Genomic DNA, 23276 nt, shown 5'->3' with positions numbered 1-23276 from the left:
GCAATCCCCCTGGGAAGCAGAGGGAGGGGGCGGGACATGGGACAGGTAAGGTTTGACCAGGTGGGGAGGAACCTGGGCCAGAGAGGGCGCTTAGGAAGGTGTAGGTCAGGGCAGTGGGGCGAGGGGTTCAGAAGCATTTCCCTGGGAGGGCAGTGAATGTCTCAGCTCTGAAGGGCCTTGAAGATCAGTAAGGGAGTTTCTTGCCTAAGGTCTTTTCGGTCAGCAGGCGGCCCTGGGTCTCGTGCCTCCCAGACCTCAGCCCCTCGAGATCTACACGGACCCCACTCCTGGCCTCTGAGTGTTTTCGTCACCACCCCTTGCCCCGCCCCCAGGATTCCCACGACAAGGACACCAGGACTGAATGGGTAAGCCCAAGGGCAGGAGGAAGGCAGGGAGACCAACGGGGGGAGGGGAGTGGGCAGCCAGACTCAGCTGGTGACTGGAACCAACTGGTTAGGGAAGGGTGGGGTGGGGTGACTGGAAGGTCAGGACTAATTTGGGATGGGGGCGGTGGCCAGACCAATTTAGAGACATACTTTGGGAAACAGCTAACATGTAGTGAATTTAAACCAGGTAGATGGGGTAGGTACTATATTGAAGTAAGTGAGGGTGGGCTCTGGACTTACAAGTAGAGACTGCTTTTAAGCAAGAGTAGGTGAGCTCTGAAGGGAAAGGAAGCCACTGTACTTAACCAACCACAGGCACTGTGTGGAAGGGTAAGGTGCGAGCATTTGAATAAGGGTAGAACCTGTTTCAACTCAGGGTAAGCACTATATTGAACTATTTAACTAAGACATACTCATTATTTAACCATATGTTGAGTCGGACACTGCATTTAACTAGGCATCTCCCCAAAGGCAGGCACTGTACTTTCCTATCCATAGCACAGAGATGGGACTTGATGTCACCTCAGGAAACAGGATACCCCTTTTTCTAGGGGCTTCCTCCTGAGCAGAGACCGGTCTTCAGCAGCTCCTGACAATTCTGCAGCCTGCAGGGGAAGTGTCCCCATGGGAAGGTCACTTGGGCTCTGGTGGGGGCTGCAGGCAATCTGTCCCCAAAGGCCAGGACCCAAATTTGCCCTGCTCCCCAGGACAGCGTGCTGGGGAGGCGGGAAGAAGAGAAGCACCACCAGAACAGGCTTGCATGACTCTTTTATTCGAACCACCAGACCTGCCCCAACGAAGAGCTCCCCAGACCCTGCCGCACCTTACAGGGAAGGGCTCGAGTCAGGGAGGAGGGACCTGTGGCTCCTGTCCCTGCTGAGGGAGGTCAAGATGGAACCTGGGGTCCTCGGTGACCATTCGTACTACTCCCACTGCCTGTCCCTGCGGGGGCTGAGGATGGGCCAGCCCGGGTGGGGGGGGGGTCTCAGACTTGCTCCCCTAACAACACTCTGCTGAGGGTGGGGGGGGCCTGGCCCTGGATGCCTCACGCCTCTGGGCAAGGATGTCACGGTCCCTCATCCATCAGGCCTGCCGCCACTCTCCACCCCACCAGGGGGGTGGGACGCATGTGCCCCCTCACCATCTGTGGGGACCTAGAAGGGGGTTCTCTGCGTGACATTCCTCCCCTTGGCCTCAGGCCAGCAAGCGGCTGTACTCTGCCAGGGCAGAGGACTTCTTCACGCCGTCCCAGATCCGGGCAGCATAGTGGAACCTGGGGGAGGGGGTAGGTGGGGCGAGCAGTCAGTGGCCACGGCTGTGGCTGCCAGCCTTGTGCTGACCAGGGCCAGGTGTGGAAACGGGTCCTGCACGCGACCTGCACAACCCAAGACAGGAGGCTCCTAGTCTGGGAGGCGGGGAAGAGGGCAGTGCCGATGCGAGTGGCCTGGGTTCTCACACCTTCCCCGGGGCGAGCAAAACTGAAGGCACCTGGTCTGGAACAAAGGCCCTGGGCCCCCATTTGCGGGTCGGGGTTCTACTTCTACCTCCCTCCAGAGTCTTGTGACGATCAGAAATGTCTGACAGCTGCACGGCCCCTCTACCTGCCTGGGCTCTGCTGGGGACAGCGAGGGAGCAGAGCCCCGAGCCCGCACGGCTCACTGGCTTCACTGCCCTGTGCACTCCCCGTCCCTTCCGGCCACAGCGGGCCACAGACCCCAGGGGGGCCAAGCTAGAGGCTGCACCCAGCCAGGCTCGTTCTCTCCAACTTCCGTGTCCCCTGGAAATTTGATGGTGCAGGCCTGGACCTGGCAGACCTGCTTCAGCTCCAGACAGTCGTGTAAAGCTGGGGCTGGGGAGGTTCCGGGCTCCGGAAAGCAGAGTGGAGAGAGCCAGGTGGCACAGGAGGAGGGAAGGTGCGGGGGGCAGGGAGACTGTGCCATCCACTGAGAGCTGGGGAATGCGGCTCCTGTGGGGACATTTCAATGTCCCCTCCTGTGAGGCCACACTTTCCGCACTCAGGGCCTCAGAATAAACATTCGAGCTTACCGGGCTCACTGGTTCTATTCCTATTCCTCGCCATCAAATGGCACCTAGCTACAGGTGTGTGACGTCGCCATGTGACATTTCCGTTCTCTGAGCCTGAATTTCCCCACTAGTAAAATGGAGATAAGACCTATACCCCACTGGCTACTCAAGGGACTCAAGAGACAGTATGCTGTCTGGCGCGGAAGCGGCCGTCAACATCCCAGAATAGGAAACAGAGACGTGGAGGTGTCCCCGAGGACTTCCCCTTGTCTGCACCTGACCCCTGTCCGCCCTGACCCCTGCCCCAGGCTCGTACCAGTTCTTCTCCGTGAGGATGGTGTGTGACAGCTGTGGCCGGGCCATGGACATCACTTGGCTCCGGAGCTTGCTCACCAAGGAGTGGAAACTGGGGTGGCCACGGTACCCAGGGAGCAGGGAGAAGAGCGGGCTGGAACCAGGTCCTGGAAAGTCGAGGTGAGGGGGACAGCCTGTCAGAGGGCCTTTCCTTCCTCCCAGTCACCAGTATCCGGGGCTGGAATACCAGGAGTGCCCCCACATCTGGGAAACAAACTCCTAAGAAGGGTCCAAGCACCTTAAGGACAAGCCCTGAGTCTCCCCTCAGACCAGCGTGGGTCCCTATCACCCAGGCCAGGGCAACCTGTCTCTCCCTGCAGACCCAGGAAGAATTGGTGTCCCTCCGGACCAGACTCAACCATACCTGCTCGTGGTGGGTTTTCACTCTCTGCTTCGCTGTCCATGAAAGGCACCAGGAACAAATTGACCTCAGAGTCCAGGAAGTCCGGTGGGAGCCCAGGGAAGACGTTGCACTGTAACATGGACAGAGTACCTGGGGGAGAGAACCTGTCAGCCTACAGATGCGATGCTGAGGGGCGGGGACGGTACGCAGGGACAGTACGCAGTGACAGTCAAGCTAGGGTCAGGAGGTCAGTCTGGACGTCTGTGCCATGGGACCGGATCGGGAGTCAAGAGCACCGGTTAGCTTGGGGGGTGATTCAGGGACCCTCACCCTTGTAACGCAAGTGGGAGTGAGCCATGAGCTGGTCAATCATCAGATGCATCTGGCGCAGCTTCCGAGGACAGAAGTCCTCCCGGCGAGCTTTGTTCTGCAGGAAGACTGGAGGGGTGGGAAGGGAGATGCAGTCATGTGAGGCAGCCAGGGCTTGGCCGTGTGGCCTTCCCTCCTCATGCAAAGATGTGCCATCACCCCTGGGTTCGGAGTGCTTGTAAATATTTATGTAACATGTTACTTTGCTTTAGCACCAGGCCCTGTGCTGGGTGACATGAGGGACCTAGATGGGAGATCTAGTTTCTGTCCCGAAGGAGCCCCCAGTCTGATGGAAAAGGCGGAAGAGGAAGACAGCCACATGATCAGAAATAAGACGGAAAGGCACCAGGGGCTTGGTGAGGCAGAGGAAGTAGGGAAGACCCTGCGTGGGGGGTCATAAACGAAGGAGATGTTTGTGGAGGGTCAGTGCGTCATCGGTAGAGCCGAGTAAGATCAGCACGTGTGAGGCTGGAGGGCAAGCAGGGTGCCGGGGGCCCCTCAGGTTACTTCAACACTCACTCCCTGAGTCTGTGCTGGAGATGCCGGAGACAGAGAAATGGGTGGATGTGGATCCTATCTGCAAGAGGCTCCCACTGGGATCAAGGAGCCAGACCCAGATTCAGGTTCATGCCCTTGGTGGCCAGGTGGGAACCTTAGAGGGAGGAGCAACTAATCTGCTGACTTCCTTCCTCCCAGCTCCCCGGTTTCCCAGTGCTCCTGGTTTCCCCCCCTCGAGCCCCCAGCAAGTCTCTCACCCAGGTGGGGGTAGTACTCGGTGCCTTCGTCGGAGCCTGAGGAACTGCTGGACTCGTGGCTGGGGGATGGGGTAGAGGGCTTCACCATCTCTGCTGTCTGGAGGAACCTGGGGTTTGGGGTGAGAGATTGGCGCTCTGGCATTGGTACCCCCTATCCCACAGCCTTGGGAGGGGGTCCCCTTTGTGGATCTGATAAAAGCTACAGCCAGACCCTATTTCTCACACGGTTTTAGGGAATTCAGAGACAACTCTCTCAGACACCAATCCATGGACCCACGTCAACTACATGCGTTTTTGAAGAGCTTATGCTATTAAAACATATATACTTCATTTTTTTAAAGCATTTGTAACATCACCACAAAACCAAGTGGAAAGCAGGGGGATTCCCATAAATGTCCCGCCCCTCTCCCACGCAGAGCCTCCCCCATGACCAACATCCTGATGAGCCTATGACACGTTATCATCACCCAAAGGCCATGGGGTACACTAGGCTTCCCTGCTGGTATTGTATATTCTATGTGTTTGACAAAAAGGACATGTGCCCACCACACAGTATCACAGTGAATGGTTTCACTGCCCTAAAAATCCTCTCTGCTCTGCCTACCTGCCCCTCTCCCCTCCCAAGCACTAATCTTTTTACTTGTTTCCACAGTTTTGCCTTTTCCAGACGGTCACGGAGTTGGAATCATATGCTAGCCCTTTCAAATTGGCTTTCACTTAGTAACACGCACTCAAGAATATGTACTTCCTCCATGCCTTTCCAGGGTTTGATAACACATTTCCAGTTAACATTCCGTTGTCTGGATGTCCCATAGTTTATCAATCTATCTACTGAAAGATATCTTGATTGCTTCCTAGTTTTGGCAATTATGAATCAAACTGCTTTACAAATATCCATGTGCAAGTTTCTGCATGGACCTAAGTTTCAGTTTACGCTATTTCAAAATAAAGTTTCCAAATATATGAATAAAACAAACCTCTTATCTGAAGGAAGGGATCATGGGACCTGATAAAAAGCATGGGCATTCTCCTCATACATACACATGTACAAATATGTTTCACAGGGTTTAGGTCCTGAGAAGCCCACCTCAGGCTCTGGCTTCAAAGCAAGGTTGTGGCACGTGCCAGCCTGAGTCCGGACCCCAGTCAGAACGCAAAGTCCACCCCAGGCAGTCTGTCATACTCGTACCTGGGTCCCCAGTGCCAAGAACAGCGAAGGGCATCCATAAATGGTCAATGTACTTCCCACATGACTAAATTCAAATAGACTGTGGTGGTGGTAGTGGCGGGCATGTTTCAGGAACAAGACACTTAGGGGCGCCTGAGGGGCTCAGTTGATGAAATGTCCGGCTTGGTCTCAGGTCATAATCTCACGGCTGGGGAGCTGGTGAGTTTGAGCCCCACATCGGGCTCTCTGCTGTGAGCGCAGAGCCCACTTCAGATCCTCTGTGTCTCTCTCTCTGCCTCTCTCCCACTCTCTCAAAAATACATTAAAAAAAAAAAAAAAAAAAAAACTCAGATCTGGTCACAAGGGCTGGTTCTCCCAGAAAGTAATTTTTACTCTTGGCCAGACGCAAGGTTCACCCCCATTCCCAGGGTTACTCATAAACATTATGTTCCCATTTACCCCTGAACGCTTTAAGTTCTTTTAAACTCATTTAATCCGCAAAAACCAATTTGCCTATGGGGAGCTAAGGAAAAAGGGGCTACTCACCTAGTAAGAGCTGGGGTTCAAATCCTGGGCTGCCTTACTGCGGGGACATCTGCTTCCCATGGCTCGGCTCTCCCCTCCCCACGAGCTCCTGCTCCTTCTGTCTGGGCCCTGTGCCCAAGGCGGCCGGCCTCTGCACAGCCAACCCCCGGGGCCTGAGGCCAAGACGAACCCTTGCGCCTTGGGTTCTGAGCCACTTCTGTCTGGGGGGCACTTCTAGAACCTCCAGCTGTTTCAGGCGGGACTCCTGCCAGATCCTGACTCCTGCCCCCTTCCTGCCTGGCCAGGGAACCAAAGGCATGGTACATGTGCCTGGGGGCGATGGACAAGGTGGGCAAGCCCGCTCCCGATTATGCTATTCATCCACAAATGCGTACTGTCCACCCTGTGCCAGGCCCTGTGTGAGGCTGGGGATCAGACTGGGGGAGACAGACCATGGAGAGACCTGCGATGTCCTGTGAGGGAGTGATAAATGCAATGAAGGAAAACACAGTAGGGTGCAAGTGGGGGCGGCTGGCAGGCTCCTACGTTATAAGATCGAGATCGGGGAAGGCCTGAGGTGGAAGGACGTGAGGGAGGAGTCTCAGGTCTGCAGGAAGAGTGTTCTGGCTGAGGGATGTGGCGCACAGGTCCTAAGCTGCAGGAGTAGCAGCTGTGGGGCCACCAGGGCTTTCATGGGGGGAGTGAGGGAGAGTGGTGGGAGGGGAGGTCAGTGAGGTGACTGGGACTGTCCCGTGGAGGACCCTGTAGGCCATGCGTGAGGCGGCTTTGGATTTTGTTCTGAGTGATGTATAAAGTCACTGGCGAGTTGTAAGCGTATGTATGTGTGTTAGGTGGTGGGGACCCATGAAGTTTATTTACTTTTGAGAGAGAGAGAGAGAGAGATCATGTATGCGTGTGTGAGCATGCACCAGCGGGGGGCGGGGAGCACAGAGAGACAGAGACAGAATCCCAAGCAGGATCTGCACATCAGTGCAGAGCCCGATGTGAGGCTCCTTCTTGCCAACCGCAAGATCACGACCTGACCCCAAATATCAAGAGTTGGACGCTTAACTAAGCCACCCAGGCGCCCCCAACTCAGACTTTAAGGAGGCCCCTGAGGCTGCTATGTGGAACGTGTGAGACCAGGGCAAGAGGCCGACTCTCTGGCCCCCATCTCTTGCCTGGCTCCCCGCCCCTCCCCCCACCTGCTCACCTGTATAAACTGAGGTCTGTGAACCAGTCCTGGACAACGATCACCACGTGGCAGACCGTGAAGAGGAAGGCCGCAATCTGGAGCGACTGAAAGAGGGCAGGAAGGGGCAACCGAGCTGGAGGTCCCCCCCACCCTCCCACCCCAGACCGGGGTTCCTGCTCCCAGGACTTGACTGAGGGGGCAGCAAGGTGAGAGCCTTGGAGCCTCTGAGCACCTACTGTGTGCCCAGACTCTGCTGGCACTTCCTTCATGGGCCATTCCTAAGTTGGGCAAAACGGGCATAGTCACTCCCATCTTACACAGGCGGATAATGAGGCCTGGCGGGGTAGGGGTGGGGGGCAGGAAATGACAGGACTCTCAATGCTATTCTTTCCTGCAGCTCTTAGGGTCCCCAGGGTTCTTTATGAAGTGGAAGCGAGGCCGACCCATACCCAACTCCCCGACATGAATCTGGAGGGGAAGGTGGAGACCTCACCCCGGGGTCTGGCTCGGCCCCCTCACCTGCATCTCAACATAGGTGTGGGGCAGGTTGTACTCCGGAGGCAGCTTGCGGTCATTGTTGATAAGGTGGTCCAAGATGGAGGGGCTCAGGATGGGCTGCAGCAAGGACAACAGGGTGTCAGGAAGGGTAGCGGCTGGCGGCCAGGGCCCTAAGGGTCGCAGCCACCCCAAGTTCCACAAGTTGAAGGCCAATACCCCACTTCTCTCAGGGCAAAATAAGGTTAGAAACACGGGCGTTTTTCTGGTAAGAGCTAGTCAGCAAGAGGGGGTGAAAGAATGCTTCAAAGCAGGTCCGCTCCCCCAGCTCTTGTACACATTAGCACCACTCTCAAGTGCTTCCTGCTCAGAGAGCACTCCCCTAGTGCTAATAAGTGTAATACTGGCTGGACTGAGTCATGTCTCTTCACGACACTTTCTTTTTCTTAGTTGTTTCAGATGCTTTCAAAACTCTGCTAAGATAACTACTTTGGTGAAAAAACAACATTTAGTGTGAAAGTTGGTGAGGATTTACAAATTGCATCAGTGGGTATAAAAGAATCCGTGGCGAGTTCATCACTTTGTCTTAAAGGAACATGCCACGTAAAAGCCGCAAGAGTTAAATCAGTTTGGCGGTCTTACTCCTTTCTGAAGTGAGTGGAATTCTTTAAGTAAGAGAGCTTCCCCACCGCTGGCTTTCTAAAAATCCCAACGCTGCGTGCTCGGCTCTGTCTTGTCCTAACTTCCGTTCTGCCCCACACGGCTGTGGGCCCAGCTCGCAGCTGTTCAGCTGGTCTCTAGGTCCCCTAGTGGCCCCTGCACAGGACCCGACTCACAGATCACATCTGTAGGTTTTCACTGTCCGTGCCATCCACACCTATGGGGGCTAGAACTCTCTTCCATCAACACTCAGTGAGAACCACCGAGGGGCCAGGCCCTGACCACCTGGGCTCCTCCCTGAAGGGCTCCAGGCGGGCGGGGACTGGGGGCCATACACTGAGGGAAGAGGCCGTGATGAGTCAGTGCTGCGATGGAAGGTGCACACAGCACCAGTAGGTGCTCGGAGGAGGGGAAGGCTTCTGGGAGGAGACGATGCTCCGGTGGAGTCTTCTGCGAGGAGAAGGCATTAGCCAGGCAAAAAGGCAAGGGGAGCAAGAGTATTCTCACGATCATGATGGTAACAGCAAAGAGTAGAAGTGTGAAGTACCTACGTCCCGGCAGGCACTGTCATTAGGACTTTGCTTGTACTGACTCACTGAAGCCTCACAATCCCCCCCAAGGGAGGCAATACTCTTTTTCCCATTTCAGGAAACTGAGGAACAGGCAGTTTCAGATGAAGGGTAGTTTCGGATAAAGGGAACAGTACGTGGCCAGTCTAGGGGTGAGAGGGGTCACGGCGAGGCCATGTGCTGTGTGTGTGGAGCTAAAGACTACACCAGAGAGGGCAGGCTAGAGTCGGGGGCAAGCCCCACGAGCCCTGAACGCCACGCTAAGGGACAGGGACTCTGCCTGAGGGCAAGGGAGAGGATGAGGAAAACTGCCAGACACACGACATGTCCGTTCTAATGATCGTGCTGGGCCTGAATGCTAACTACATGCCAGGTTCTGTGCCAGCCACTCTGCCTGGATCTTCCACTGAAGCCCTGCAATGATCCTGCGAGGCTGACTACAATGAGCATCCCCATTTACAGATGAATAAACTGAGGTTTGAGGGGGTAAAAATATGCTTCAAGTCACCCAAATGGTGAGAATTAAAGGCAGAATCTGGACATACACAGACCAGCCTTGAGGGCCCACACTTTTAACCTCTAAGCTAGAAGATTCTCTAGGCTACTGTGTATACAATGGATGGGAGGGGAAGGAGGCAAAATTTGAAAATACGCTGAAGGTCAAGAAAAGACACGACTTGCCCGTGAGCACCTAGAGAGCGTGCCCATGGCTAGGCTGAAGCCACATGGAATCCAAGCAGGGTTCTGGCTTAAAAACATTCAGAGACGAACGTGAACGCGGTAGGCAGTAGGGGGCACATGGAAGTCGGCACCTGTGTGTCCAGGAAAACAATCCGCTCTTGGGTAATAAAGAAGTCAATGCCACTGGTCTGGTTGCCCCCTCGTTCCTTCATTTCAGCACTCTGGGCCCGGAAAACGTACGCCCTGTGGAGAGGAGCGCGTGGGGTGCATTAGAGGTCTGGTTCTCAGCCTCTGACGCCTCCAGAGTGTGATCGTGTGAAATGAGCGAGGTGCCCTGCCCCCCTACAAACCCTTCCACCTGTGTCCCCCGCCGTCTGTAGAACGACATTTTATTCCACACAACTTCACCGCTACCTGTAAGTAGATCTGTTAACTCATCTAACAAAGTCTGTAGAACGAAGTGTTTGAGACTCGGGCCTTTGCTGGACTGCTGGGATTCAAATCCCAGCTCTGCCTCTTCTTCGCCCTGTGGCTTTGGGCAAGTCCTTAATCTTTCTCTCCTTGGCTTCCTCATCTATTAATGGGGATAACGGCAGTCTCAGAACTCCTAGGGCTGCTATGAGGCTAATTGCCGTAAAGCCCTCAGGAAGATAGATGCCTGCTGGGCAGCGATACGTCTGTTAGCTATGAATTACTCAGTGCGCTAGCCACGTGCCGGGCCCGGGGGATACAGCGCTGAAGACTCCCCACCCCCACAGCGAGAGGCTGTGCGGCTGCAGAACTCGGTTTCCAGTTCTTCCCCAGTGAGGAGAGTCTCCCTCAATTCCATCGGCACTGGACCGGGATGATGGCAAAGCCGGCAGAGCTGAGCCTTGCTCTAAACCATGGAGCCCAACTTGGTCACATTCTGTGACTTGGACAAAGTGATTTTCTCTTACAGTCTGCATAATTTCTCTCTCAGAAGGTAATCCCCACCTCCCTGAGAGGCATGTTATGCTGTCTGACAAGGAGCAAGTAGCCTCCCACTTAACAAACACCGCACCGAAGGCCTCGGCTGTACCGGACACCAGGAAGCAGCAGTGAACAAGGACCCTGTCTGCCTCCAAGCAACTTCTGCTCTAGCTTACAGGTCGGCAGAGATCCGTCAGGGCGAGCGGTAGGGAGAAGAGGTGCGTGGCTCCCAGGATGGGGAGCGCTCAGCTGGGAGAGCTGGGAAGGGCTGCCATGCAAGAGACAGATGACCACACCGAGAGTGAGAGAAGAGAGTTAATCAAGTTCAACGGGAGGCGTAGGGGGGACGGAGGACGGAAGCAAAGACTGTCCCAGGTGGAAAGCAGGTGGTGTGTACGAGGGATCAAAGACCAGGGTGGGAAGCATAGAGAGCAGGGGACTGGGAGCAAGAAGAGGGACCCGAGGCTTCTGTGGGGCCCGGTAAGAAGCTGGGGCTTCGGCCCACAAGCCAGGAGGAGCCCTAAAGACATTTAAGAAGTGACAGGACTGGAGGCGGGTTTTGAAAAGCTCCCCCTTGTGCTGTGTGGAGAGCGGTAGCCTCCCTCATCCTCTGACCGTGGCCGCCTAGGACTTCCCTTCTTGCTCACTCCACTCCAGCTCCAGGGCCTTCGAGCCATTTTGCACCCACACCAGGCAAGCTCTTGCTTCAGACACTGGCTCCTGCCATTCCCTGATTAGAAAGCTCTCCCTGCTCCCAGCCTGCCTCTGCTCAGTGTCCCTCACAGTGAGGCCTTCCCTGACCACTCTGTTCAGAACTGTAAGCCAGCCCCACACTGCTTCCCTATGATCCCTTCCCATTTGGTTATCCTCTTCTCACATGTCAAATAATGTATTTATTTTGTTTGTTCTCACCCTCACAGGAATGAAGGCTCACCAGGACTAAGTTCTATTTACTGTTGTATCCCCAGCGCCCGGAACAGTGCCTGGCACACTGTAAGCACTCAATAAATGCTGGCTGAATTGAACTAAAGCAGGGAGACCAGTGAGGAGATTCTTGGCTTTCTGTAGGGGAGAGGTCAGAGGCTTGGGCCAGGGGACAGGAATAAAGGAAAGGTGCCGGGAGCCCCACCAGCCTCTCTGGATGGCAGTCACAGCAAGGAAATGGCAATGTTTGCAGCTCCTGCCATGAGAAACGAAAACTGGTATCTCTTTCTGCTACTACTGGCTCGTGTTGGAAATGAGCCTGCTGGTATGGACCAGGCCTCACAATATTCCATATCAGACCCATATTCTGAACACAGATATCTCATAAGGAAAAGCATATTCCTGCCTTTACAAAAGAGATTTTAGATGAAAGCTCTATGGATGATTGTCAAAAGGCTCTTCCTATGGGCCTTGCAGACCCAAGACTTGCATAATAAAGGGGATTAAAAACACAAGAGTTACAATTGAGCCTGGCCCTGAGACAAAGAGCCTATTTTGGGGTTAAGGGCAGAACACAGTTACTACATATATCTTTGCTAATTGGTGAAGCATGGGAGTCCCTTCCTCAAGGCCTGCATTCCATAAACATCCTCCCTTACACTGGCAGCTGGGATGAGGATAGATAAGAGTAGCTAAAACATAAGCCCAGGTGCAAAGACTGACACATTTAGGGCCCCCATGTTAGTTTCCACAAATAAACCAATTCAGAAACATTTTTCCTCTTGAGAGCCAGAAAGAATAACTCCTAGCTTATCTATATACAATTTAACTTGTATGTTATGCTGTTTTTCACTAAGAACATTCTGTTATTTCCTTGGTCGAACTAATTCTGTAATTGATATCACAAAAGGCCTCCCATTGTAAGAAATTCCTTTCTATGACTTCATCTTGTTGCTGAACCTTTAAATAAAAATACAAAAACCGACAGGACAGAGATGCCTGCCTGGTGATCAGAAAGAATCTCGGGGCTCTCTCATTCTCTTTTGCCGCCACCGTCGATCCTTCAGGGACCCCTGGACCTGTCGGAGCCGGCGCGGCCTCTGACAGAAAGGAAAAGCAGAGGAATTCTTAACATAATCAGGAGACCTGATGGCAAGAGTTCGCATCAAAGTCCACCACACCACAGGCCAAAGTGGCTCGAAAAGATAAGCAGAGGGTGCCTCAGTGGCTCAGGCGGTTAAGCGTCCAACTTCAGTGTAGGTCATAATCTCATGGTTGGGGAGTTCGAGCTCCGTGCTGGGCTCTGCACTGACAGCGTGGAACCTGCTTCGGATTCTGTCTCCCTCTCTCTCTGCCCTTCCCTCACTCGCACTCTCTCTCAAAATAAACAAAATAAACATTAAAAAAAAAAAAAAAGATAAGCTAGGCTAGTAGAATTCTCTCTAGCGCAGGAATCTGAACTCAGAGCCAGGTGTGTGTGTGGGGGGGGAATTTTGCTAGCTGTGGGGTAGAAGCTGACACAGAAAGAATGCTATCTGAGAGAGCGAGAGCTGTTCCCAAGCAAAGCCAGAGTGGGCTTAAGTTACAAGCAGAGAAGACGACATGGAGCGGACCTGGGAGGAAGGGCAGCCCCGCAGCTCTGGGTCTAGTGGATGCACAGTCTCACAATAGTGGTCCTTAACCTGCTCGGAGTCTCCGTCAGACCCTCTAAGATCTGGGGAAAACTCCGGACCCTTTCCCTAGAAGAAAAGCCTGACTGCAGATTAAGTGTCAAATCCTGCATATACTGTGAGGAGGTTCTTGGACCCCCTGATGTCCATCCATGGAATGTAAGACAGTATCACATGGAAAAAAAAAAAAAAAACCTATATTTTTTATATTTCTCATTCCTCAGTCTGAGTCTTCCTTAATCAGACTGGTTCTGCCCCTCCTCCCTAGTCCCTGCCTTTCTCCCTTTCCTTCCCTGACCTCAGTTCTGGTCCCCAGTTCTTAAGCTCTCTCTTCCCCCAAATCTTCTCCTGTGACTTCATACTTTTATATTCACAATCATCCCCTTCCTTACTCAAGAATGCAGGACTGAGGCTGGTCTAGAACCCAGGCCCTACGTCCGAGTCTCTTCCCTGTTCTATGTACCAGGACTTATCAACCGATATTCTGTGAGCATTTGCTCTGTGTCACATTCTTGTTAACTCTGCCTTCCTGATCTTATGCTCCAAAAACCCACTTTACAGATGATGAAGTGAGATACTGGGAAGTGAAGTGACATTCCCAAGGTCAACTGGCTGGTGAGTGGCAGGGCTGAGACAAAGTCAACCTGAATCCATAGCTGGGCTCTGTCCCATTCCCTGGGAAAAGGCAGGAGGGAGGGAGAGAGAAACAGGCTGGTTACCTTGGAGCCACACAAAGATTTAGCTCAGGCCCTAATCATCCTCCCCTTACAAAGACATTGAGGCCAAGGGAGGGGAAACATTTCCCTTTCCCCAAAGTCCTTTGGTGATACTGCTTGCAATACCCAGGCCCACCCTTCCCTGTCTTCCAGGTAGGTGTCCACCTCCCTCCCAGTCTCCCACACCCCTTACCTCTGGTCCTCCTCAGGAGTGTTGGCTGACAATAATGACATGACCATGGACTTGCCCGTTCCCTGAAGGCCCAAGACTCCAACCACCAACACATCAGTCTGATCCAACAGGTACTGTGGGAAGATGAAGGAATGTGAGCCTCGTACAGTCTGTCAGTTGCTGGAGTGGGAGTGAGGCTGGGGTGGGGCAGAGACTGGCCCGCCTGCCTTGTCAGATATGGAAGAAATACTCTGACGACTCTGATCTCCTCAGTTGGGCAAAGGGCCTCTGTACGTACGCAGTGGCACAAAGAATGGCACTTGTGAGAGCTCCAAAGTAGAGAAGAGCCTGGCATGGTCAAGAAGCTAAGGGGAAGTCAGTGCAGCTGAAACACGGTGGGGGAAAAGGGGAAACTTGACTTTGAGGAAGAGTAGGAGAAAGGCACAGAACGAAGAACAAGTGGAAGACAGAAAGTGGTATCTGAGGGCTCCTGGAGCAGACTCCTGGAGGGCTTTCAGCTTCTGGCAGGCTGGGAAAACATGCATAAGCATGAAAAAGGAAAAAGAGTGAGGAAGGGGAGGTCAGTCTGTCTTGGCTTCTGTCTGTGGGATTTAAGAGACCTTCACCTTCGGGCCACCAGCTCTGATGCCTTTCACCACTAGGGGGTGTGAGAGACACACCTTAAGAAAAAGAAAAGTCCTCAACAGGCTCCTTAAAATTAATTTTTCTTTTGTTTTAAAAGAAGCCAATCTTGGGCCTAACTCTAGACACATTAAAGCAGAAAGAACACCTAGGGCTAGCCCTGTTCAATAAGCTGGACACTGACCACATGTGGCCATTTAAATTTAAGTTCATTAAAATGAGAGGCACCCGGGTGGTTATGGGTTAAGCATCCAACTTTGGCTCAGGTTATGATCTCGTAGTCTACTGAGTTCGAGCCCCATGTCAGGCTCTGTGTTGACAGGTCAGAACCTGCTTCAGATTCTGTGTCTCCCTCTCTCTCTGATTCTGTATCTTCTCTCTCTTCCCTTTCCCCCACTCGTGCTTTGTGTCTCTCAAAAATAAACATTAAAAAAATTTAAGTTCATTAAAATGAAACAAACCTAAAAACTCAGTTCCTCAGTTATATCAGTCACATATGGGGATATGTGGATAAGTGTCCAACAGCCACCTGTAAGCACAGTGGCTGCCATACTAGATAGTGTAAATACAGAACACTGTCATCACTGCAGAGTTCTAATTTGACAGTGAAGGGTAGGCTTTTGTTTTAAAGCTCTCCAGTTGCTATCAACAGGACAGTGGACATAGAAAGGCAGGAGGCCAGGTAAAAGCTGGGCCCAGCCTGCTGTCCTAGTTAAGTCCAAGCTGTTGGAGGAGAAGGGACACATCTGGGAGAATCTGGGCAGGGACGTGATGTGACCGGTCTGGGGGAGAAAGCAGCAGGAGAGGAGAAATGAAGCCCGAGAGCCTGGAGGTCGGCATCCCAGTCCAGGAATGTGGGGTCTGAACTAGAGCAGGGGCCACTGAGATGATGAGGGGAGCCTCTGGGAGTGACATTCAAATCAGCTAACACGGGTACTGCATGGGTTGTTTCAACCAATCAGGAGAGGAAGTGGAGCAGGGTCCACGAGGCTGACCTGAAGGGGCAGGTGATGGTGAAGGAGGTCCCAGGGCATCTGGGTGGTAGTGGGAGTCCCTCTTTGCCAACTAGCATCACAGGATTTCAGTATTTTAGCAACCAGCACAGCCCACGTACTGCAAGTCACTGCAACTCAGCCCTGGCTGGGTGAGAACGTTCTGATTCCTTCTCTCTCCCTGCTGCAACTGCCTGAAAGCTGCCTAGTCCGGTATCACCTGCCAAGACGGTGGTGGTGGGGAGGTGGGGCGGAGGTGGTGATGTGGGACCTGCGGAAGCCCAAGCAGGGAGACCCACGCTCGTGCACAGTACCTCGATGGCGCTGTCACACCAATTCATCTGGTCATCTACCAACTTGATGCTGTGCTTCATGCGTTCTGGGGGCAGCAGTTTGGCCTGGCCCACGACAGCTGGAGACAGGAGAAAGCAGGAGGTGGGGTGTGGTGAGGGTCTGTGTGAGGGCAGCCCAGCTCCCGCCCAGCGCCTGCCCGGGCCCCAACTCACGGTCCATGGCTGCCGGTGCGGCAGTGCCCATGCCTCGGTTCTGGATCTGGTACACAGGCTGCGTGGGTCTCTGTCCCTCCTTCTCTCCCTTGGGTGGTGTGGGGGCTGCCGGGGGCGCAGGGGCAGTGCCCTCGGGGGTGGAGGCCGTTGTCGTAGCCGCGGGCCCTTTCCCCTCTTCCCGCGGTTTCATGAGGACAATAGGCTTCTCGAGAGGGGCTGGGGCTGGTGGGGCAGCTGGCGCTGCTGGGGGTGGTGGCTGCTTAGACTACGGGAGTGAGAAGGTTCTGGTCAGCGGAAGAGATCCTTGCCCTAACTACTCCCAGCCTCCCCTTCAGAAGATTTTTCCCCACTCACCCGCTCTGCTGGAGGTTTCGAGAGGATGATGGGGGTCTTCTGCATGACAGCCGTGCTGGTCTCTTCACTGCCATCCTGCGGTGAGGGAGGGCACTTACTGGGGCACGGCTCCCCCGCCTGTCTGGGACACCCCCGGGGTCTTTGGGTGCTGGGTACAATTCTAAATGCCATCACATATTAATTCCACCAGCAACCCCGTGAGATGGACACTATCATCCCCATTTTACAAATGAAGAAACTGAGGTTAACTGGCTTGCCAAAGGTCACATGGCCAATACAGAAAGGAGCCAGGCTTTGAACCCTGGAGGCCTGGCTCTAGAACTGCATTCGGCTGCCTCTGCCATATGACAAGCCTGGGTCAAAGCAGCTATAGGGCTCTGGAGCCAGACCTAGGTTCAAACTTGGCCCTTACTTTTACTGGTTGTGTGAACTTGGCTAAGGCCTCACTTTGGCTTGTTTCCTCATCTGGCCAAGAGGGATAGGCATTTCTTTATAGAACTACTACAAGGCTGAGCGTGGATGGAACTTGAAAACCGTCCAGGTGGCATCTGATGCATGGCAGGTGCCCATTATCTGACACCTGCTATCCCAAGAGCTCTGCTATCCTGATCCTTCCGTGTCACTCTCAGCTCCACTCGCGCCTGCCAGTGGCCAGGGGGCTATGCCCACACTTGCCTGCACATTTATTCTGACCCACCCCCAATCTGCTCAAGAAAGGGGAGAGACCGGAGTTTGAGTCCTCTTGTTTTCTGGTTCCCTGAGGAACCTCAGGAGAGCCATGACCCTTCAATGGGTCTATTTCTTCACCATACACCGGGGATACTTACTTAAATTCTGCTCACTTCACTGGCCTATCGTGAAGAACAAACAAAAGGGCATGAAAGTGTTTGGAAAGAACAGCTGTGACAGAACTACAGGAGAGGCTGTGGGCTTTCAGAAGGCTGGGGGGAGGAGGGGGAGACAGGGGAGAAGGTCCGGGGAGGACAGGATGATACCTGGGAAGGAAGCTGTGAGGACAGAGAACACAGGAAATATATTCAGGAGGCACAACGTACGGGGTGACTAACATGGGGAAGGGGGTGTCCAGGATGAGGCCCAGTGGGCTGTCATGGATACTAGGAGAAATCGGAGGAAGATGCTGAGGTCAGCAGGGGACTTGGGAGGATGTGAGGAGGCCAATGAACATTTAGGAGGCTGCCAGGGATCAATGGCAAAGTCAGAGGCAAAGACAAGAGACTTTGGAGAGGCTTATCCAGGGACTGAAGCTGAAAGTAGAGGATGACGGTAACATTCCCCAGGATATGTGTGGAAGGAAGAAAGAGACCCTGTGTTCTTACTTATGCTGCACCCCAAGGAAAGGACTAAGAGCTGAGCTCATTGTGAAATAAACTATTACTCCTCTTTGAAGTTTTATGGCTCAGAAAGTAGTCCTGTTACCTTCTTCTTTCCTCCAAACCTCTCTCAGAGGTGGGCAGGGCCCTAGAGAAAGCTCCAGAGCAGGGGGCAGGTTCTGACAGCGAGTCACCTCGGCACAGGAGAGAAGGCAAGGCCGGCCCAGGGCCCATGATGAGGCACCCGGTTCCCAGTCCAGGACACTACGGCGGGCAGACCGGTGCTGGATCTGGGCTTGGGTTCTGGCCCCAAAGCTTACAGACTCTGTGACTCTGGGTTAAGTCCCTTCTCCCCGGAGACTCCTGTTCTTCATTAGGGCAAATTGGATCTGTCCTAGGTTCTACTTCACAGGGTAGCTAGGAGGGCGCAGGAAACCCCAAAGGATGTTAAAGCACCTTGCGCGGTGCCAGTACACTGCTCGCTGCCAAACACCTACCAACAGCTGCTGTTGTCACACGACTCTTTCAAACCTGAGCTTACGGTGCCTCTCAGCTCAAACCCTCCGATGCCAATTTCATTCAGTGAAATCCGAAGTCCTTTCCCCGGCCTAGCAGGCCCTAAGTGATCTGGCCTGAGTTACCTCTCTGACATCATCTTCTATCACCTTCCCTCCTTCTTCAGCTGCTGCAGCCACACTGGCTTCCTGGCTACTCCTTGAATACATCAGATATAGGGCTCAGGGCCTTCACATTTGCTGTTCTGTCTGGAATGCTCTTCGCTCAGATTTTGTCATGGTGTATTCCCTCACCTCCTCAGGTCTCTGCTCCAAACCCACCTCTTCAGGGAGGCCCTTTCTGTCCCCTTCATCTAGGACAGGCCCCTTTGTCACCCTCTACGCCAACTCTATGAGGTCAGTCGCTTTTGTTCACAGACAGGTCCCCAGCATCTAGATTAGTGCCTGGCACACATTTGTGGAACGGGCGGATACATGGATGCTGCCGTTGGGCCCACTCACTCACCCGTCTCTCTCTCTCCCACGGGGCAATGTAGTCCCTCTCCCGACCACCAGGCCCAGAGAGGTTCTGGGGGCCGCCGGGGCCAGGCTCCTTCCAGCGTCGCCGCCGCTCTATGCCATAGAGCCCAGGCTGACTATGGCCAGACTCAGACATGGTTGCCTACAGAGAGACAGAGGTGGATTTCAGGGTGCAGAGTCTCTCTCCAATCTATTTGGTTCACGCTGGACTATAAGAAGTCACTTCCTTTCAAGAGAGCTCTGTGGCTGTGGCAGTGACTGCTAGCTGGCTCTCAAGATCTATTCTTTTCTCTTCTTCAAATAAACAAACAAACAAACAAATAAATAAAGTCCTCGGTTCTGAGCTGGGCACATGGCTGTCCGGAACACACCTTTCGGTACCCTTTGCAGTTAGGTGGCCGTGTGACTAAGTTCTTTCTGGCCAATGGTAGGACACCAGAAGTGTGTTCTGGCAGCTTTCAGAAACTCTCCTTCATAGCTGCTGGCACATGCCTTTTGCCCTTTCCTACTCCTGGTGGGAAGAAATGAGCTCCAGCAGCCACCCTGGACTGGAAGGCAGGCAGGCGTGGCAGAAACAAATTTGGTGGTCCCGTTTACCTGGCGTTGTCTACTATTGGATGCAGTGGGAAACCACACTTCTCTTACCTGCAGCCAAAACTATTCCCATCTACTCATCACTTTGCGCCAACATGTATCTCACAGGGGGAGGGGTCACATAAAAACGGGACATATGGGGCGCCTGGGTGGCTCAGTCGGTTAAGCGTCCGACTTCGGCTCAGGTCATGATCTCTCAGTCCATGGGTTCGAGCCCGTCAGCCTCTATGCTGACAGCTCAGAGCCGGGAGCCTGTTTCAGATTTTGTGTCTCCCTCTGTCTCTGCCCCTCCCCAGCTTCTGCTCTGTCTCAAAAATAAATAAACGTTAAAAAATTAAAAAAAAAAATGGACATATTCTTTCCCAAACTGTAGCAAAGCATTTCCTTACAAACCAGTAACATGAACCTCAGTCAGACAACTACTGCATTGATTACATAACACTGGCCTGTGCGGGGGTGGGGCTGGGGCTCCAGCATTCAAGGGCCTATCTTCATCTTGTGTCCCTCTACATTTCAGTCTGTTTACCTTCCATTTCTGATGGTCTGCCAACCCTCACACTCCAAGTCTCAACGGTGGTTGATCTAAGATGTTATAAAATGAATTGCCACCTATATGGTCTACTCCCTACCATTTAACTATTTTTACAGGTCCCTCTAGGGAGTTTCCCCAGGTGTTTACACTTCACTCTCAAGAAGTCTACCAGTACTTAACAGTCTTTTTGCAGGAAGTCTACGAGTACTTAACAGTCTTTTTGCAGAAGAAGCCATTTCCTTTTATAGCTCAGAGGTCAAGTTGGCAAACTGTAGGCTATGGACCAAATCAGGGATGCCTTCTATCTTTGTAAATAAAGTTTTATTGGAATACACCCACATCCATCAATTTAGAAGTTGTCTATGGCTGCCTTCCTGATATAATGGCAGAGCTGAGCAGTTGAGACAGAGACAGTATGGCCTGCAGATGCTCAAACAATTCTTCTCGGGGGGCGCCTGGGTAGCTCAGTCGGTTAAGCGTCCGACTTCGGCTCAGGTCATGATCTCACGGTTCGTGGGTTCAAGCCCCGCGTCGGGCTCTGTGCTGACAGCCAGCTCAGAGTCTGGAGCCTGTTTCAGATTCTGTGTCTCCCTCTCTTTCTGATCCTCCCCTGCTCACACGCTGTCTCTCTCTCTCTCTCTCTCTCAGAAATAAATAAAAAAAATTAAAAAACAAAACAATTCTTCTCTGGCCCTTTACAGAAAAAGTCTGCTGACCCTTGTTTAGTTCTTAAGTGCCTGTGAAATCATTTTTATTGAAAAAAAATTTTTTTTAGGTAGGCTCTAAGCCCAGTGTGGGGCTCGAACTCACAAACCTGAGATGGAGAGCTGCACCCTCCACCAAGGGAGACAGCCAGGTGCCCCTGCCTGTGAAATGGGCCTATGAACCGCCTGCCTCCTACCCAAGTACACAGTGAGGAACAGGTTCCTGTGAGAGATTCTCTCTCCAGACCAGCAGCATCTGTTTACAGGACGTAGGAGGAACTTTGCTAGCCGGGCAGGGGCTCCTCTGGCTCCTCTCTCACTGCTCCAAGTGACCTCTCCTCGGGCCACAAACCCAGCTGAAGACTGCCTTCTGAGACAGGAGGGCAGAGCCTGTTTACATAGGCTTATGGAAGATGATCTATTCAGCACTTAAATGACTGTTTACAGTTTCTGATGGAGATCGCCCTCAGACACTGGCAATCCTCCCTCCCTTGCAATTAAGGGTCACTTTACACATTATTCTCGAGACAGTCCCACCGCCCACTCCAGTGCTTAAGTGTCTCTTTTCATTCCTCAAGAGGGATTCTGCCCCAGCACTCGATCTGTTTACACAGCAAGAGAACCCCCTTCCCACGCAGGAAGCGTCGGTTTGCATGTTTCTTTTCTGGGAACTTCCACAGTATTTGGGTCTATTTAACAGCTCTATGGGGGAGCTCCCCAAAATGAGTCTACATACAGTTTGGGGACTCCCCAGTGTTTCCAGGCCCCTTTGGGGAGTCTCCCAAAATGCATAAAGCCAGTCCATTTGTGTTTATTTACTGGGCTCTTACAGTGACCTCCCAGACGTTAAGAATCTAACTAGGCATTCTTTGGAGTTTCCCAAAGTACTTTCCCAAAGACTCCTCTAACCCACTCCCCCCACCCCAGAAGTTAAGAGTCTATTTAAACTATTTCTCTAAGGACTCGCTAACACTTAAACAGGTATATTTACAAGTTTCTATATGGGGCATCCCCTAAAACCTCTAAGTCTACATATATATTACTCAGAGACACCCCCCCCCATAGTTAGACACCTGCTACAAGCCTCGTATGGGAAACCCTACGATTTCGGTTTCTATCTACACGGAATTCGGAGGACTTCCCAGGTATATAGGGACTGTCTGCAGACCCTCTGCGAACGTGTTCCCGAAACTTCTCTTTACATGCGATCGTTGGACGTTTGCAACACTTGACGGCCACTTTACAGGCCCTATTAGGCCCTCCCAGAACTGAAGTTCTATTTACACAACTATTCATCTCCTCTCCCCGCCACGCCCGCCAACCCGGCATTTTACGGGTCGCTTTTGGATCCCTACTCAGCTACGCACACCTGCCGGACGTCCGAGCGACCGGTTAACGGTCGAGACGGGGGCGGGGCCCCGAAACGCGCCCCGCGCCCCGCCCCCTGCTGGTGCACGAGCCTCGCGCGGGCTTTGGGGCCCCTTACCTAAGGCGGCTGCTGATTGGCTCTTGGGGCGCAGCGCTACGCGCGCCTTCCGTGACGGGGCTGGTGGGGGGAGGTTCCACTACAAGCCACAGGCCTGCAAATGGCGTCTGAGGGACAAGGAGCGTTGGGGAGAGAGAGAGAGAAAGCAGGCACCGGTCACTCCGGAACCGGTCTAGGCACCCCGGAAGTGGCACCCAAAGAACGACGGCCCGAAAGAGGAAGAGGAGAAGGTAGAGCGGGGCGGAGCGGAGACCAGTACCCGCGGGGGTGCTGACTTTGCGCATGCGCCGAGGGCTGGGCGCTCCAGAATGGAGCGTCATCAACTGAGCATGCGTTGATGGAGGCGGTTGGCTGCAGCACGCATGCGGACGGAGGGGAGGCGGGAGAATGCTGCGGTTCCGCGTTAGTGAGCGCGCGCGCGCGCCTTTGAGGCCCATGTAGGAGTGTAGCGAAGAGAGGGGCGGCTCCGGAGAAAGCAGGTTCGAGTCCTGCCTCGTCAATGGCGTTGGCGGAATTCGGTGGGGTGGGGCGACAGGGAGCAATGTCCGGGTGCTGGGCCGTTAAGTGCTGGGAACACAGGAATGAGTTAGACCTAGTGTGTGCACTGGAAGACATCCCGCTCTGTGGGAGGAGACAACTAGAGCAAATCACTGAAGGAAAAGCCCCAAGTCGGTTTGACCTTGAAGGGTGGTAAACGGCTCTCCAGACGGAGGGAAAGATCTAGACTATCTTGGACTCAATTCCTCCTGGGTGGGAGGTGAGGCTGCAGAGATGGGCGGGTCAGATCCTCAAGCCCTGGGAGACGGAGACTGGTGGGAATAGGATTGTTAAATCTCCCGCCCTCCGCGGTGGAGGAGGAACCGAGGACTAGGGGGTCGAAAGTTCAAGAAGCCGATGGCGGAGCTCTGTGCTCACCAGAGGGAAATACCGGGTTCTGAGGGCGGCCCAAGGAGAGCGCATGCGCAGCGGCTTAGCTAGCTTCCCGCGGTTACCACTGGGAGGAGGAGGGAGAAGGGGCGTGTAAATCGTGTATATTGGTGAATGGGGGGAATTTACCGTTTTTCATTTGAAATCTTATTTAAAATGTTTTTTTAAATTTATATTTGAACATGGGATACATGTACATTTTGACAAAATTCAGGC

The 23276-nt window shown here is 53.3% G+C and overlaps 1 protein-coding gene and 1 long non-coding RNA gene across 3 annotated transcripts in view; one reads left to right on the top strand and one right to left on the bottom strand.

Annotated features, from left to right (window-relative positions):
* Nucleotides 1–1138: 1138 nt before the first annotated feature.
* SMG9 (SMG9 nonsense mediated mRNA decay factor) lies at nucleotides 1139–22392 on the bottom strand. The gene is made up of 14 exons (XM_039250810.1): nucleotides 22134–22392; nucleotides 18804–18959; nucleotides 16453–16527; nucleotides 16099–16363; nucleotides 15907–16004; nucleotides 13980–14092; nucleotides 9657–9768; nucleotides 7640–7735; nucleotides 7139–7224; nucleotides 4233–4339; nucleotides 3439–3546; nucleotides 3130–3258; nucleotides 2728–2872; nucleotides 1139–1659 (listed from the first exon to the last, which is right to left on the bottom strand). The coding sequence occupies exons 2-14, from the start codon at nucleotides 18951–18953 to the stop codon at nucleotides 1581–1583; spliced, it is 1563 nt and encodes a 520-aa protein (XP_039106741.1). The 5' UTR covers nucleotides 18954–18959; nucleotides 22134–22392; the 3' UTR covers nucleotides 1139–1580.
* The window catches only part of LOC120244372, a 12948-nt gene continuing 11949 nt past the window's right edge, over nucleotides 22278–23276 (top strand). Inside the window, exon 1 of one of the 2 annotated variants that reach the window (XR_005531542.1) lies at nucleotides 22278–22363. This is a non-coding gene — a long non-coding RNA (uncharacterized LOC120244372). Of the gene's footprint in view, nucleotides 22364–22481; nucleotides 22613–23276 lie in introns of those variants that run through there. The other variant, XR_005531540.1, reaches the window with a different exon arrangement.

Source organism: Hyaena hyaena, unplaced genomic scaffold (genome assembly GCF_003009895.1).
Source record: "Hyaena hyaena isolate Hyena2069 unplaced genomic scaffold, ASM300989v1 scaffold_9, whole genome shotgun sequence".
Lineage (NCBI taxonomy): Eukaryota > Metazoa > Chordata > Mammalia > Carnivora > Hyaenidae > Hyaena > Hyaena hyaena.
Note: the sequence above shows the minus strand (reverse complement) of the source record. Positions and strands in the feature narration are given on the sequence as shown.